The sequence below is a fragment of the Girardinichthys multiradiatus genome, chromosome 2 (assembly GCF_021462225.1).
Source record: "Girardinichthys multiradiatus isolate DD_20200921_A chromosome 2, DD_fGirMul_XY1, whole genome shotgun sequence".
In the NCBI taxonomy this organism is placed as follows: domain Eukaryota; kingdom Metazoa; phylum Chordata; class Actinopteri; order Cyprinodontiformes; family Goodeidae; genus Girardinichthys; species Girardinichthys multiradiatus.
This window is the reverse complement of record NC_061795.1, coordinates 37,932,786-37,950,931: the sequence shown is the minus strand read 5'-3', so window position 1 is coordinate 37,950,931 and position 18,146 is coordinate 37,932,786. Positions and strand designations below refer to the sequence as shown.

The 18,146-nt window shown below is 40.8% G+C and overlaps 1 protein-coding gene across 1 annotated transcript in view; it reads right to left on the bottom strand.

Annotated features, from left to right (window-relative positions):
• The window catches only part of mob2a (MOB kinase activator 2a), an 86,485-nt gene extending 68,528 nt beyond the window's left edge, over nt 1-17,957 (bottom strand). The window contains exon 1 of the mRNA XM_047392054.1: nt 16,534-17,957. Within this exon, the coding sequence (XP_047248010.1) occupies nt 16,534-16,550 (17 nt within the window). The 5' untranslated portion in view covers nt 16,551-17,957. The remainder of the gene's footprint in view (nt 1-16,533) is intronic.
• Nucleotides 17,958-18,146: the final 189 nt, after the last annotated feature.

Below are 18,146 nucleotides of genomic sequence, written 5' to 3'. Positions count from 1 at the left end.
TGTTAGAAAACTTGCATTAATGCCAATGCTGTGAAGATATTAACAGAAATCCAACATCAGTCATATACAACTCAGTTATTGGAAAGATTACAAATTGTCGGAAACGTGTCAAAAAGCATTACATTTTCAGGGGACATTGTGTGGGTGGATGGAAACAGCACAGTTAAATTCTGCTGCAGGCAGGCTCAGCTTATTGTTGCTGATCCGAGGACGGTTCTAGTCAACAGCGGAACCCCGCTAGGATCCTTGGATAAAACAGGGGCGGATGCGAGGCCTGTAGCATCTGATCAAGCTTCTTTAGGAGAGGCAGGAGCTGAACTGTATATTTAAGAAGAAAAATGGTCCGATTCAACCAATCTAAGGAGTAAGAGAGGGAGAGAGAGTAAAAAGAGCAGTTTATTAGTTATAGCCTTCCCTCTGTTGACATTTTCTGTTGTTTCCAGCATTCATTGCAGTGCCAGTTGTGTGTGCTGGGCAAGGCTGCCTGGAGCGTTACAAAAGAGTAAACAGTCGTAGCATGTGGCTCCCTTGCCAAGTGCAGTGGAGACACATACAGACGAGCACAATCACTAGATCATCAGGAATTAAACAGAATAATGCCATGCAACTGAACAGCTGAGGGGCCTCAGAAGAAAGTAATACATTTAAATGCTTTGTATACATAAGAGTACAGATAAGGTCTAATCTGTGCCTGACATGTTACCACAACCTCCATCTTAAAGGCTGCGGGCTAAACATTAGAAATCTGATGTCATCATAAAACATACAGGAGCTTGTTCAAGCTCCTCAACAAGCCGAGACTCATCAGAGTAGGTAGGGCAGCCTGACAAGCACAAGCAGATCCAGGTACAGGGTCTAATTACATCTGCAGCGTCTTGATTCTTTGGTGTATTCGGTTGCATCATACTGCCATAGCTTATATTGCCTTGAAGCTTTTAAATGCTTCCTCTCCACTCAACTAAACTGTCAAAAAAAGGAGATAAAAGCAGCACACCTAGCAACTGTCTCCATATCAAATGATCATGAAAGCGCTTAATGCATCCATTTGGATTCCTCACTTATCCACTTATGCATATTCAGTGAAAGGTAAACTGCCAAGTCATTCTGGTGCCAGATTTGCTCCCGAGCTTCTCCCTGCTCCTGCCTCAGAGGAAGGAAGGTGTGGCACTGTTCGAGAAAAGCAGGAGCATACAGCAGAATTCACTGAGGGCAGCCAATGTGTGTGTGTGTGTGTTTGTTCTTGTCTCCAGGCTGTTTGACTGCTCAACAAGCATTCAAAGGAGCCTTTATTTCTCAATGAAGCATGCTGATGTCTAAAGAACACACATTATGATATTTTATTGTGTCTTCAAGCTTCCACTGATGCCTTTTAGTGACTCCAGAGCTCATTCAGACTCTCATTGACGTCAGCCGGTTCAAGACAGGAGAGCAACAGCATGATGGCTCAACATTTTAAACTACTTTATATAAACAGACACATAACCATTTTTTTTTCCTCTGACCAAACCGTTCTCGCTAGATGTTAGTTGGGATTACCAAAATAATTTCTATTTGCTAAACAGAATCATGAGCAACAGTGTTTTAGAGATGGCTTTTATTCAGTTCAAAAGTCATTTCAAAGTCAATAGATTACATATACTAAGATTAGTGTGCATTTAAAACAATTTGGGAAAGCCCAGATGATGTCAGGGTTTTATAAACTTCTGATACGCTAATTCGCAACATTTGAGTTAAACTGTAAATGTACATTATTTTAAGAGTACTCCTCAAACAAACTATTTCCTCGTGGTGAAACAAATCTAACAGAAACCAGCCAAGATATCATGGAGAGAATTTTGGACCCTCACAGATCCGATTCATCCATGGGTATAATGTCCGGTGATCTTTTCAAACAATTATATGTAACTATAAACAGCACAGGAATGTCCAGCCATCAGACCGTTCAGGAGGTAGATGGGTTCACAGTGGCCGTGTTTCTCTATGAAATATGCAAATCAATCCTAAAACAAAAGCAAAAGACATTGTGATGATGGCCGAAGCTAGTTAGAGAGTCTTATGATTCACAGAGAAACAATTGGTAGTAATGACAATTGTTACATTCAGAGAAAAAAGCCTTTAAATCCCAAGAACACCATCCCAACTGTGAAGTATGTGGGTTAAAGTATCATGTTTTGTGGCTGTTTTGTTGCAGGAGGTAATGGTCCATTTCACACAATAGGTGGTATCACGAGGAAAGAATATCATGGGGAAGTATAGGGTACAAACGGGTCTTCCAAAGGAATAATGAACCTAAGCATACCACCAAATGAGAAACAAAGAACAAGAAAGTCCATGTTTTGGAGTTAGGCTGCCTCATATACAGTAAATGTGTCTGTGACTGCTATACATTCAAGGATGACTGACAATAACACTTGCAGCACTTATTTTAATTATCACAAGTCATACCATTATCACGATATTTGGCCGATATTGTGTAGTCCTTTATTAAAGTAGCCATCACAAAGGCCATATCTCAGTCCCATATGCCCCTTTCCCACTGGCTCGATTTGGCCCTAAACTACTCCACTCGGCTCGCTTTGCGACAGTTTCCATTAGTTTTTTCCGTACCGGAACCTATTTTTTTGGTCCCTGCTCCTCGCAGGTACGACCGGGGCTGAGTAGGAACTACATGTGACATGACCAGACTGCTTTTCACTGATTGGCCGTGGGAGAAGGAGAAATGAGAAGGTTTTCATTGAGACAGTACAGGGAAAAGTTAATAAAACTCAGGAGCAACTACAATAACATTAAGGACCACAGAGGGGTGACTGTTTATTTTACTTTGCACAGCAGACAACACTGACAATGGAAACAACTGGTTTTGGGCTAAGTAGAGCGAGGTAGAGTGAAGCCAGGCGGTGCTGGAACTGTAAATAGAAAAGAGGCTATATGGTTTAAAAGGTAAGTCCACGAAAGGCTAAAAGTTCAGGTTAACATTTCTAATTTTCAAGACTTTATTATTCTGGAAATTATTAAAGAAATAATTTTGATTATCAGAAACAGACCTAAAACAAGGAAACATCTGTTTGTTTTAATCTCAGACAGGGAGAACAAAAGATTGTGTGTCTTTTTACACAATGTATCTAAACATCTGATTTCAACAAAGAAAAAGAATCAGACTTTGTCTACTGAATGCAGACACCTTTAGGTGATGCTTCAACAACTTGATGGGTGTCGCATTCCTATGAAACCTGAAGTCCTGGACACCTTTGAACTATGACAGCAGCACTTTTCTGGTGAAGCCTGCTTCACTCTGATGCGCTTTTGAGAAAGAGGATGAAACTAGTGATGCGGCTTTGCTCAGCATTCAAAACAACCTAAAGTCAAACAAGGACGATGATGTCAGAGAGGTACATGAGCACCATCTTGCTCCCAAAAGATTTAATGAGGAAAACAGAAAAAAAACAGTTTTGTAAAGAGCTTGTACCACATTTTCTGACATAAATCCCCTCCTCCTATGTGCAATGCTCCATGTTAAACATTTATCATAGAAGACTGAGGCTGCCCTGGGCCTGTACAGCGCTCCATGGGTCTGTAAAGCTGAACCGTCCAGCTCAGGCAGTAGCAGCAACGCACGCAAACGTCTCTGCACATCAGTGTCTCAGGAGAGGCAGAGGGAAAAACAGGGTGAGAATTAAATGGAGAGAAAGACAGAGAGGGAGATACAAACTGAGTCAGGGAGTCAAAGAGAGAGTGTGTTGAAGGCTTGGCTCTGACTAAAATGTCCTTTCAGGGGAGCAAACAAACCAGAGCACTCCAGAGAAAGTTCATGGCAGAATAAGCCGAGGCTTGATGCTGAACCCCAGGACAGGACCAGGCTACATAACCCCAATAAAATTAAAATAAAAACACATAAATATACTGGATGTTTGGTGTATTACATGAACTTATCCATTACCATTTCCTTGGCGTTGCAGCCAAAAGAGAAAAAAAAAGGATTATAACCTTGTTACATTATTAAGATGTTCCAATCAGGCAATCAAGGAAACCGGAACTGCCCAATACAAAGTTCCGGTTTCCTTGAATTACCCATCTGCTGACTCTGCTTTTCTTTCTATAACTATAACGTATGAAGTCATTTTTTGAAAACTTTATTTTCCATTTAGCATTTAACAGTAACAGTGATTTGACATGTCGATCTCAAGACAACTGATTGAAGTGATCACTGAGCAGTAGCCAACTGATTGGTGCATCACTACATTATGCAACCCAACAGAACCTAAATTCAGCTGAATTAACATTGAACCCTTAACTATAGCAAAAGCATCATGAAAATGGCAATATAACACTGGTAGACGATGTGACAACTGGTCAAGAACATGGCAATGATCTCTGCTGATTACTCTAGGGAGGTTTATTCTGAAATGATCAGTTTCGAAGTCCTTGACTAAACTCAAGTCCCGAACCCTGTTGTGGGTGAGTAGTCTTTGACTTTACCTAAGCTGGAACAACTGTGTCAGCCAGCAAGTGAATGTCTGCTTGGCTGATGTTTACCAAAGTGAGCCCTAATTATATAGTACACCAAATATGGGCTATTCCTCACCATTTGTTTTCATTCTGTATTAAAGGTACGGCATCACCTGTTGACTTGGTAATTTAATAGTCAAATCAAGGGCTCTGATTTTAAGTTTGATCAAGACAGCAGGAAAGATTATGACTACAACAGTTCCTCTTTTTAAACAGACGGCCCTCAGACAGGCAGACAGCATTTTATCAGATACTTCTCGCGTTCTGCACTATGAATATACCTTACTAAACTCAGGAAGAAGGTACAGAGATTTCTTCTGAAAACGCAACCGGTACAAACATTCATTCATCCCATCATCAGTTAAGCACATTAATGAGTGCGTGGTAAGAGATGAACCGACAGCCAGGAAACATGTGAAGTTTCACAGATAATTAATTCCTTATTGACTAGTTTGGTTCTGCGATTGTGTATACAAGGCAGTAGGAGGAGCATGGGTTGCTTTGGCTCTCTTTTAACCAGGAGGATAGTACATTTGACAAGGTTTTCAATTAATCTAAACAACTCTTATCCAAATATTTTTTATTTAATTTTTATTTATCTATGTGAAGTTACAGATGAGTACAATGGGTGCCAGTGCAGTAAAATGCTCTGTCCAAAGCACATTTCTCCCAAGGGAGACAAAGATACTTTGAATTAACAATCTTTTCTGACATATCAGAATTACAGGTCCTTCTCAAAATATTAGCATATTGTGATAAAGTTCATTATTTTCCATAATGTAATGATGAAAATTTAACATTCATATGTTTTAGATTCATTGCACACTAACTGAAATATTTCAGGTCTTTTATTGTCTTAATACGGATGATTTTGGCAGACAGCTCATGAAAAACCAAAATTCCTATATCACAACATTAGCATATTTCATCCGACCAATAAAAGAAAAGTGTTTTTAATACAAAAAACGTCAACCTTCAAATAATCATGTACAGTTATGCACTCAATACTTGGTCGGGAATCCTTTGGCAGAAATGACTGCTTCAATGCGGCGTGGCATGGAGGCAATCAGCCTGTGGCACTGCTGAGGTCTTATGGAGGCCCAGGATGCTTCGATAGCAGCCTTTAGCTCATCCAGATTGTTGGGTCTTGAGTCTCTCAACGTTCTCTTCACAATATCCCACAGATTCTCTATGGGGTTCAGGTCAGGAGAGTTGGCAGGCCAATTGAGCACAGTGATACCATGGTCAGTAAACCATTTACCAGTGGTTTTGGCACTGTGAGCAGGTGCCAGGTCGTGCTGAAAAATGAAATCTTCATCTCCATAAAGCTTTTCAGCAGATGGAAGCAAGTGCTCCAAAATCTCCTGATAACTAGCTGCATTGACCCTGCCCTTGATAAAACACAGTGGACCAACACCAGCAGCTGACACGGCACCCCAGACCATCACTGACTGTGGGTACTTGACACTGGACTTCTGGCATTTTGGCATTTCCTTCTCCCCAGTCTTCCTCCAGACTCTGGCACCTTGATTTCCGAATGACATGCAGAATTTGCTTTCATCCGAAAAAAGTACTTTGGACCACTGAGCAACAGTCCAGTGCTGCTTCTCTGTAGCCCAGGTCAGGCGCTTCTGCCGCTGTTTCTGGTTCAAAAGTGGCTTGACCTGGGGGATGCGGCACCTGTTGCCCATTTACTGCACACGCCTGTGCACGGTGGCTCTGGATGTTTCTACTCCAGACTCAGTCCACTGCTTCCGCAGGTCCCCCAAGGTCTGGAATCGGCCCTTCTCCACAATCTTCCTCAGGGTCCGGTCACCTCTTCTCGTTGTGCAGCGTTTTCTGCCACACTTTTTCCTTCCCACAGACTTCCCACTGAGGTGCCTTGATACAGCACTCTGGGAACAGCCTATTCGTTCAGAAATTTCTTTCTGTGTCTTACCCTCTTGCTTGAGGGTGTCAATAGTGGCCTTCTGGACAGCAGTCAGGTCGGCAGTCTTACCCATGATTGGGGTTTTGAGTGATGAACCAGGCTGGGAGTTTTAAAGGCCTCAGGAATCTTTTGCAGGTGTTTAGAGTTAACTCGTTGATTCAAATGATTAGGTTCATAGCTCGTTTAGAGACCCTTTTAATGATATGCTAATTTTGTGAGATAGGAATTTTGGGTTTTCATGAGCTGTATGCCAAAATCATCTGTATTAAGACAATAAAAGACCTGAAATATTTCAGTTAGTGTGCAATGAATCTAAAATATATGAATGTTAACTTTTCATCATGACATTATGGAAAATAATGAACTTCATCACAATATGCTAATATTTTGAGAAGGACCTGTACAAGGGAGAATGTATTGGCTGCTGCAGGGTCCTGTTTGTCAAATTGCTTAATCTGCGCATTGGAAAAGCTAAGTGTTGTTGGCACACTGTTGAGTAGAACGGCATTGAAAACAGTCAAGGGCAGAATAAGTAATGAGTTATATCAAAACCAGCCAATATGGTACTGTTTGCCTGGTACTTCAACAAACAGCTCCAGATTCAAGCTTTATCAGTAGGAGCAAGACAGAAGTTTATTAAAGACTGAAGCCATACGTGTCAACTTTGATATATCTTTAGAAACATAATACAGCCAAGTACGTTTTAAGTGACAAGCTGTCAGAACATTATAGTCGAGTAATTATCTGGTTAAGCTGGTGTGGGAGGAACATGTTTAGGCTGTCCAGCTGGTGAGGAAGGGTGCATTCACACTGTTGGTCCGGTCCAAAGATCAGTAAAAGTCAGAAATACACACCGGTTTGCTTTCACATAGGTTTTGAGACTGAACCAAACAACGTCATGCAGTTTCAATGGGCTGTTGAGGGTGCAGTATTACGCGGATTGAAAAGCAAAAACAAGCACAAAGAAGAAAGTCCGCTTTATCTGGGTTTCTGGTGCTACTTGGATGCTCAAATGTAGCTGTAGCCTGCACCTCCTCACTACTCCACGTAGCCCCACATGACCTTTTCAAACTGTTTCATCTTCACACTCTTACTATGTTTTTCTTTTTAGTTTAGTGTGAAAGCACAGTAAGTTAACTCCTAATACTGATATACTACTGATGAAATGTAGTGTAATACTTAACAGCACTCTCAAGCTACTTAAGGGTGTATTCACACCAGAAAAGTCCTTTGGTCCACTTGTTTGGTCCGGACCAAAACCTTATTTAGCGTTGCTAAGCAACATACAGCTTATCAAGTATGATTTCAGTACAACGTACACCTTTGCTACCGGCTATGGTGGCTTGTTAAGTTCAAAGAGACGTATGTTTTTGGCAGTTGGGTCGGATCGGGGCTGGTTCATATTCAAACCAGTTTGGAAGCGGACCGAGACCACCTCACAAAGTGGGTCGTGGTCCAGGTGTTTGGTCCAGACCAGGGTTCGCTTGAATGTATTCACAACTGCACAAAAGGGCCAGACCAAGGGGGTAAACAAAATCTGGTCAGGTTAAATAGGACCAAAGTGGTTCTTTGTATCGGCAAATTTCACATTTTAAATGACTGACTGAATTTTAGGAAATCTCTAGATTAATCATTTTTAAAAAGTAACATAGAAAAACGAATTTAAAAATGAAAATAAAGATTTACGAGACTACAATAACTAAGGTTAAAAGCACTCACAATAGCATACACACCCTGCTGGATTCCAGAATAGACCAGTCTTCCATAGACTGAATGACAGGGAACTTAAAACAGTGTAAGAATAACATCGTCACTTATAGGGTGACACTTTGCTAAACAAGTGATGAGAACCGTATTTGCATTTACTTCAGTGTTATGTGGCACACTGGCTTTACCCACTGCCAAACCCCGAGATGCTTAAACAAACAGCACACTCTAAATTTGTAAAACAACACAACAACTACTGTTATTGAAGATGTGATTATGTCAGGATGGTCTTAAAAGTCTTGGCCCGCTGGTCAGGGGCTGTGTAGCTGTAAAGCAACTTTAGTGCCTGGCATTTAATTATACCTAAATGAGCAGAGAGACAAAAACAGCTATATATGTTGGATGTGGAAGCAGAAGTCATAATATGATAACACTTTGTTTAAATCAGACTTGTAAATATAACTGTGGGACAAAAGAAAAACAAACAAAAAACATTCTGCACTTGATGAGAGCCAAAGAAAATGCCACAAAGACAAACTAGTTCAAACCAAGCGTCACGTTGAGTGGTTTCCATTCTGGGGCAGGTGACTATTTTCAAAAGATGTCTGTTCATGTATCAGAACCTATTATCAGCGCTGCATCCGAGGTGTGCGAACAGCGGAAACAGCCAACTTGGCTGAATGACAGCAAGTAATAACGTATGTGTGAGTGAGTAAGGTAGCGAGTGTTTGTCGTGTGTGAATGGAGAAGATGGAAATAAGGCATTGGGTTCACATGGGGACAGAGGTAGCGGTGCACTAAAAGAAACATCTTCATAAACATACAGAACGAGTGAGAAATGCGTGAAACAGGGATCATCCTGCAATGTTTCAACTCAGAATGAAACTGATGACTCCTTCCCACAATGTGTTACCACAGAGTCTCATGGCTCGGTCTAACACCACATGCAAAGATTGCTTTGATAGCTGAAGCAGTAACAGGCGATCTGATGCTTAGATCACTGACGTAGGGTGCCTTTGTAGGTTAAGGCTAATTAACACAGAAAGTGGGGAAGTTGAAAAGATACCTCAATATATCCATGCTTTTGAAAGAAAAATTCGACTTGTGCTATATTTACAAACGTGACTGTGTCTAACACCAGCCCAAACAGTGTGACAATACTAACGTAGGTAAATATCTGCTGTGAGACTAAAAAAACACTCCAGCTTTGCATGTTAGTGACAGTGGTGAGACACAATAACACAGACAGTCAAATGTTCCCCTGCTGCAGAGGAAGTTCAGCCTATATTGGTCTTGTGTGAAATCCCCGTCTTTGTCACCACCTGATGCGGTCTTCTCACTTGTCTTTATTAACTAACTTTTAGAGATGTTTGTAAGTCATCAGAGATTTTCTAGATTAGATCCAATAAAAATATTAAACTTGCCCCAGATTAGCCACAGCATGTAATGCATGTTTGTTCTGACTAGAAATATTGGTTTTCTTTGGTTCTTCAATTGAAATGAAAAACAAACCAAACCGTGTAGAACCAATGTTACCCAAGTAGTGTAGGTACTAGGGCTGTGTATCGATTCATTTTTCAAGAATCGATTTGCTTCAGATTCTCAAGATTTAGAATCGATTCTTTTCGATCCGATCTGGTCCAATCTCAAATTGGAGAGATATCTACAGCTGCTATTTGGACACTAACCTGGTGCATTATTAAATATGACATTAAAAAATTACCTAAAAGATGTTTCTGATAAATACAAATGCATTATTGTCATTATCAATATAAACAAAGAAAAAGCACTTTTTAAAAATTGATCTTTGGTTATATGAATTGATCTTTACGAAATAATATGAGAATCGATTCAGAATTGGAAAATCAACTTTTTTTAAGCACAGCCCTAGTAGGTACTAGTGGAAAAGTGGCATAAGTGAGCCATTTTCTGCATCAGTGAGGTGTTTACTAAAGTGCTAAGAAGAACAGAGATTTTAGAAGGTATTGAAATGAAAACTATATTTTTCTCGACATGTCTGTGGTTTATGTAGGCTGCAAGATAGCGAGAGAGAACTAAACGTATTGTAGTAAAGTTAAGCTGTTTTATCTTTTTGAGTGTTCATTTGATTTAATTTATTAGTTTATTTTTTTTATAGGCAATAGCGTTCCTGTCGACACTAGCCCAAACTAATTTGCCATTACTGTCCCTTGCAACCTGTCCGTCATGGAAAATGCTGGATTTGGAAATTTTGGCAGCCTTTGGCAACTGTCAGTTACGGTAAGGGTCTACATTCACCATATACACACATACTCTTCTGTTTTGTTATGCTAGCCATGCTAATCACCAGTTTAAAAGTGACTGCTCCTGTATACACACTGTGTGATGTGCCTCTGCTCCTAATTTAAATTATTAACAGCCGCTAGTGGCAGTAAGGTCAGAATAAATATTTTGAATGCTGTATTTGTATATTTTATTACTAGATTTTTTTAAAGATCTAAATCTGACAAAATTGATAAACAGGTCATTTCAGTACATCTGGTGTGTAGCTGGTTTTCAGAACAAATTTAATCCCATTAAAGCCAGATTCAAATACAAATATATATGTGACGATTCTGTCCTACAAGTTATCCAAGAAAGTTCCACCAACTGCACCAGGTCATTAACTTTAAAACAATCCCTCATCTTGAGCAAAACCTTCCAGAGATGGGAAATCAGCCACCAATGTACTGGTGCATCTCCAGATGTTTGACATCTAACAAGTAAAAGAAACCAGAAAACCAAACCTTCATTTAATAGGATCTTAACTTGCTTTACTCCCCTGATGCAAAACAAATAATATTTTCTAACTCTCCAGAGAGGCACAGGTGATGCGGTGTGGGCCAAGTGTACATTAGTTCTGAGTCTTGTTCAGATCAGACAGCCTAAGGAAGCAAACCACATAGCTTGCAGTTGCTCGCTCTTCATTCAGCACTGCCAGCCCATCACTCAAAAGAGAGGGGATTAAGCATCTATCAAAGTCTGCCTACTTTACCCAGCAGGAAAAGACACATTTAGGCGTTGCGCATCTCCCCAGCGATTTAACATCCTGCCCAACTCTGAAACCGGACAGATGAGGTCATTCAGCGATGGAAAAATAATGCGGTCTGTGAAATAAAGCCAACTGATTGCATCAAACACATCCAACAACAAATTGGATTAATGAAGGTGTCATTTGGAAGAAGAACGAGAAGAAAGAAAAATATTTTTTTAAATTGTGTAAAAGTGTATTGGCAGATATTTGCTACTTCCCTTTGGAGCTCTATCTTTCCACCACCCGTCTGCAACCCTAATCCATTTTCTTTCTAATCAACCATTCCATCAAAAGCATTAATAACTCATTCTTCCATTCTTCATTTCCCCATCTATCCAATGGGGGGAAAAAAGATCATTTTCTGTTTTTAGATCATGGTTCCTTCCCCTCATCCATCTCACTTTCTATCTCCCTTATCCTCTTAACCTGCACATTTCTCACCAAACCACCTACTTTCACTTCCCTGCTCCTTCCATCATTCTTATGCTCTCTATCCTCACTTCCTCTCTCCATTGTTGGTCAAAGGGTCATTCACCGCATGTCTGTATTCAGAGTGATTACACGCTTGGTTAAGTCATTCATGGCCTTCACTTAGTTGTAGAACGTCGGATACACTCCGGCTCAACTCCAAGCTAGAGCACCTCATCTATGCGTCATACACAGTGCAAAGCTTGGATTTACCTTGGAGTTAAAGCTAAAACAAGATATAAACTCTATACAAAGACAAGCATCTTTTCCTCGTGTGTCCGACGTTAAATCAGACTAAACATAAACAGTAGAGAGTTGGTTTCTTTGTCTCAGAGATGAGAGATGTGCAAATAAATCCCAAAACAAAAGCACAAGGCCTACAAATGTGGGGTCTTATTATCTGCAGGGTAACGAGTCCTGTACTAATATGGGCTGAAAGGCCACTGAGCGAGGAAGAAGCCATTACAATATGATGTGTGGATGGTTTGCTACTGGAGGGACTGGTGCACTTCCCAAAATACATGGCATCATGAGGGATGAACATGTGGAAATATTGAAGTAGCATCTCAAGCCATCAGCCAGGGAGTTAAAACTTGGGCACAAATTGGTTTTCCAAATGGACAAGGACCTTAAGCATATCACCAAATTAGTTACAACATGCCTTAAGGAGAACAAAGTCAGTGTTTCAAAGTAGCCATTACAAAGCATGACAGCCCAAAAACCTGCCTCAGTTACACCAGCTCTGTCATGGCAGAATTCCCGAAATGTTTTGAGCCAAGTCATAAAGTTTAGATGCAATTATGCCAAATAAAAAACGAAATGTGTGTAAACTACTTGTCGTCTTCCGTTTATCTGGGACCGGCTCGCAGTGGCAGCAGTCACAACAGAGACGCCCAGAGTTCCCTCTCCCCAGAAACCTGTTCCAGTTTCTCTGGGGGAAGCCCAAGCCGTTACCAGACCACCTGAGAGACATAGTCCCTCCAGCGTGTCCTGGGCCTCCTCCCGGTGGGATGTGCCTGGAACACCTGCCGAGGAAGGCGTGCAGGAGGCATCCAGAACAAATGCTCAAGGCCCCTCAGCTGACTCAGTCACCTTAATGTGGTGGAAGCGTTTAAGGGCTCGTATGATCCCAGAGGCTATGTTGTCCAGGGATTAAATGCCCCTGGTAGGGTTTCCCATGGCAAACAACCTCGGGGTGACGGGTCAGACAAAGCGCGGTTCAGACACCTTCATGAGGACCAGTACAACAAGGCACATTTAGCCCGGTACGGCAGAGCCGAGGCCCCACCCTGGAGCCAGCCCTGGGGTCGAGGCTAATCGGCGAGCGCCTGATGGCTGGGTTACTCCTATTTAGAAGAAAAGTCTCTAAAATAAAAAAGCTCAATTTTCTGGCATTCAGAAAAAAGGCCCCAAATTATTTTGGTAATCCTAACTGACCTAAATCAGAAAAGGTTTAGTTTGATTTCATGCCCAACAGTTAGGAGATAAATAATTATAACTCATGTTTTTTCTCCAAAAGTATTTAAAGAATGACGCCGACATTTTTAACGTGATTGCATCATAGAAAAAGGATTGCTTTTTAATCCCGACAAACAGGCAGCCCAAGATTTACATTAAAAATGGACAGAGCTGACCACCTAGATGTAAATTGTGCCAAGAAAACCAGCCATGAGGGACAAAAAAAAAATTACATATACATAACATTTTTACTCAAGTGGAAACCGTTTTAGGAGGTTTCACCCCAGGGCATGCACCAAAACACCATAGGTAATGCCAAATGGATTGTCATCCACATGTTCCACATAAAACAACAAGATAATATCTGTGATTTGGTCAGAATTATACTAAAATATGTGTTGGTATACATGGACAAAATGAGGGTCTAGCTCTCAACTAAGATTTAACTTTGTACTGTGTTTATATCTAAGTTTACATATTAGACACACAAATATCCAGCACCTAGCTTAGCTTTAGGTTGTAAACACTTGCAGGCAGACAGACATGACAGACAACACTGGTATTTTATTACAGGTTAGACAGACCACTGTTATCTCTCAGCCAAACCGTCACAACGTGAAGAAACACCCCTGACAACTGGCCTCCACCCTTCCTCAACCCTGATCTACTTTCAATGTGCTGCAGCCAGCTAACTTGATAGCCTATAAGCCAAAAGTACAACCATGCAGCCGCACACTTTACTGCAACGAGACTCAAAGACATTTGAGATCAGTGTGTTTCATATTTAGGCATTTGTGGGAGAAATTAAACCTTGCACAGGAAGCTTTAAATGCACCAGACATTCAGTCTAGACCCTTAAAAAGTTTACATAGCAAATACATTATGTAAATGCAACAGAGCATATTTAGGCTTAATGGCTCTGGGCGTCTACATTGTAGGAGGCTACTCTGTCACTTGCACTAATGTCAGAGGTCAATCCTGCACACAGCGACCAGGGCTTTGAACTTTACATACAGGTGGCACGCTGAGGCAGCACTACCCAGTACGGATCATGTGCTCCAAATCAAACTCATGACTTGGACAAACCTGAGCTAAGAATAAAACTACAAATCAGCATCACCAACTTCAGCTATGTGTCACTTGGGAGATCAAGGCAAAAACTTTGCATAGCTTATTAAAGATTAAAAACAACTGATTTGGATAAAACTCGTGTCGTGCTTCAGGTATATCACTTGCTGTAAATTTTTTTTATTTTAAAAACAACCTAATTTTTATACTTTGCTTCCAGGAACATATACACGTTTTGCATTTTCAAATGTCTAGATTAATACCTCTTCAGACTTGTTCTATGGACTTTGGATGTTTTATTTATCATTTTCTGGGTAGTCCTTGCACCTGATGGCAGCACATTGTTCCAGGTAAGCTTGAAACACAAAGGAAGTAGAAATGAGAAGAACAAAAGAAGTGACCATCTTAAAAAAAGAACAATCTCAAGACAAACAGTTGTCTTTGTTCCTCTGATTTAAAGGTTTTTTTAATGAGATGTTGGAGAAAGCGCTTGACAGACCAAAGCATTGGGTTATACAGTGGGGCCTGTCCACCACATGTTCTGTGCCCTGCCAGTCAGCTGGCTGCAAGCTTTTGAGAAAGAGTGGCATGTACGTCAAGCAGTACGCCAACTGCAGCCTATAACCAAGCTGGTAGCCAGACAAACCATCCAGCCAATAACAGCTTGTTGTACTTGTCTTAAAGAGTAAAACAGGAAAAAGGATATTATTCTGAGCAGTAACCTGGTAAAAATTAAAAAAAAATTTTTTTTTATAGAAAGCCATATTAATTAACCTTAAATATTATTTTAGCAGCGGTAGGAATGATTTTGAAGTTCTGTTTGTAGTTAAATCAATTACATCATATTATATATACCGTGACACTTGGTTTGTTACTATGAGAGAGTCTGTGGCTGTTTTTGCTCCAATCAATTGAGCACTGATTATGCTAACGGCGACGTCATCCCCTCAGAAAACACTTTTTATTTGCAAATGCAGATTGAAATTCAAAAAACTCAATGACAACATGAAATGAACATACCAAAGATATAATTTGCTTTCTGACTGAACAGTTGCGGTATTGGTCCAATAAAACCGGCCTTGACTTACTCAAAGACGATTCGTATTTGTTTTAATAAACCAAATAGTCTGTTAATGTTACCAGTTACCCATTTCCCAGAAAATCTACTGATCTGATATGAGAGCACATGCATTTTTAGGCTGACCAAAGCCCAGATTCCACCAAAAATTCAAAATCGTATCTTCATTTTAAGATTGAACTAAAAAGTTTCATTTGAGAATGTCAGAATATTCTCTGCTGTGGTTTTTAAGTGGTCAAAATATAAGGTGCTACAATAACAACGATGGCCTTTGGGATACTTAAAGGCAGTGTTGCAACTAAAATCAGTAGATCCTTTATTATAAGATCAGTTGAAGATTTTGTCACCGTATCTAACAAACATTTTTGAATTTACAGGTCTTATAAACTGTGGAACATAAATTATCCCAGATATTCAGCTTTTATTTTTTAACCTACACACACGACCTTGGCATTGTATAAAATCCCTTTCAGGTGAACTTCGGTCGTTTTTACTCATGAATGTTTTGAATTTTTTTGCCAGCATACATGTAGATGCTGTAAAATTACTGTATTTTTACTCGAGACCATCATAGAGTGAGAATCTCATACTGGCCCATGTCCAGACCCATCATTGAGTCGTTGTGTCTCAAATGAGTCACATGAGTTAAAAGAAAATCAATAAATAATAATTATTTAAAATGGTGATGGTCTGAGAATGAGCGCCCTGCTTCCAAACCAGAACTTGGATCTTCAGAAAGCCAGGAGAAAAGAAAAAATCCGCTCCTTAGAAGCAAGGTGTCGACTCAAGACTTTCGCACAATGCTGCAGTTTGGGTAAGTTAGCATGCTTGCTAACAGCGGCACCTTGCTTTGGGAATTAACTAAAAACGCTCACATCTATGACAACTGACAGCGTGCTAACATGAACCTAGAACTGTTTTCATTTTTCTTTTATTCAGTAATTCATCTAAATTATTTCAGCCAGCTCTGAACCATTTGTTTTGCAGGCCACGGAGACCAAAACTACCGCCTTGCCTGGTGCTGGGTGTCCTAAGCTCGGTTGACCGTTTCGGGATGAGACGGTTGTACCAGCTTTGCTACCGAGCTAGCCTCACTGGGCAAAGCTACGCTGGGCAACGTGCTACCCGTTCACAGACAGCTTGGAGTGAAAATGTATAATTTCACACGACAGTGCACCTGTCCTGCCGCTGTTTCTGCGGTGTCAGCTACCGAAACGAGTGTCTGCATCAGAAAGACTGCGCAACTAGCAGATGTCTGTTACTCACCCCATCAACCAATCCATGGTGCCGCTTGGAGCTAGCTGAGCTAACGTTAGCTGGCAGCGAATAAATCCACCAGGAGCTGGAGGCAACCCCCCTGGTTTATCCAGCCACCACCCTGGCTAGCCTTGCCGCCTGGCTCCGGAGTCCGGGTCGCTCTCTCCCCGGGGCCCGTGTCTCTTCAGGTTGCTGGATCTTCTGGCTGATCAAACACGAGAAACGTCGCTGAAACTTTGAGCGATTGTCCTTGTTTTGATCCGCAGATCATGAAGCGGTGGTCGGGTCAGCCTCGCTAGCTGGCAGCGGGAAAGAAGCGAAGGCAAGCGGAGGAGAGCCGAGCAGCGGTGTGTGTCCGCCTGGATGAGCCGCGTCCGGTGTGCTGTGCCGCCGCCTGTGAGACTTGACTGTCGGGATGTTGCTTGTCAACCCGGTAACCTCTGTCATGAAGCCTTGTATGGTTACCGTTTAGGCTTCCAGACTGAGCCTCCACTGGAGCTGATGCTTTCTGAGCGAAATCTAAATCTGAGTCCGGAAGTAAACACTGACCCGACCCACCGTCTCCCGTGTACGTAAACTGCGCTCCACCACGGATACAATGGGATATGTAGTTGGGAAAGGTCACATTTTTGAAAAGAGAAAAATTAAACATTTTTGGTGCGAACGCAGTTATCATTACCACTTTGACCTTTAAAAAGAGAGGACTATTAGTTCTGTCCCTTACAGACTGCCATAGAAACAGTGGTGCCTAAAAGTCTGTAAAGCTTTTAAAATGTTACTTATGTATGCAGTGATGATTTTTCTGCACACCTACTCTCCACATTAAGCCTACTGTGCAACAGAACCTTTCAGAAACCCTAAAAATAAATATCTTGACCTGATAAGAACATCCCCTCAGCATTATGCTGCCACTGCAATGTTTCACAGTAGGTCTTTTTTGTATAATGCCAAAAGGTTTTCATTTGGTTTCGTGTTACCAGATTTATCCACGTTTGTTATGTTCTTTACAAGGCTTGTGACAAACTTTAAATGAGATTTTTCATGGCTTTCTTTTAACGATTGCTTTCTTCTTGCCACCATAAAGGTCAGATTTGTATGTGTGAGTCCATGAACAGGGCCACATAATAAAATGCCAATGACCAGATCATAACCTATTGTTGGAAATGTGTCTGAACAAATGTGTTTTGAAAAAAAAAAAAATGGTGGAATAAACTGTGTTGGAAATTATTCTCCAGTAAATGCCCACTGACTGATCTTCTTGTGTACAAAATCACTGATGAGGTTATAAAGTTCTGTTACAGTGGTTCAGTTTCTAATTTTGATATGTTATAAAGGCTATGCCTAAAAGCATGAGTCATGGTTTGTATTGTACCTCCTGTCTTACTGTAAAACATATTCTACTCTGTGTCTTACAGTCTTATGCAAGCTAATCACCTGTCTGATGCAGGACTCTAATTACAATTCTGAAATATCAATTATAAGACCATTTCTTTTCAAGATCAAATAGTTTTTCTAAAGCATTAAATTTGATTCAAGTTCACCAACAGCAGGTTGTATTATAATCACACTATTGATTTTCTGGTCTGTTGCAGTCATTTTTTCAAATAATTTAATAACAGTGA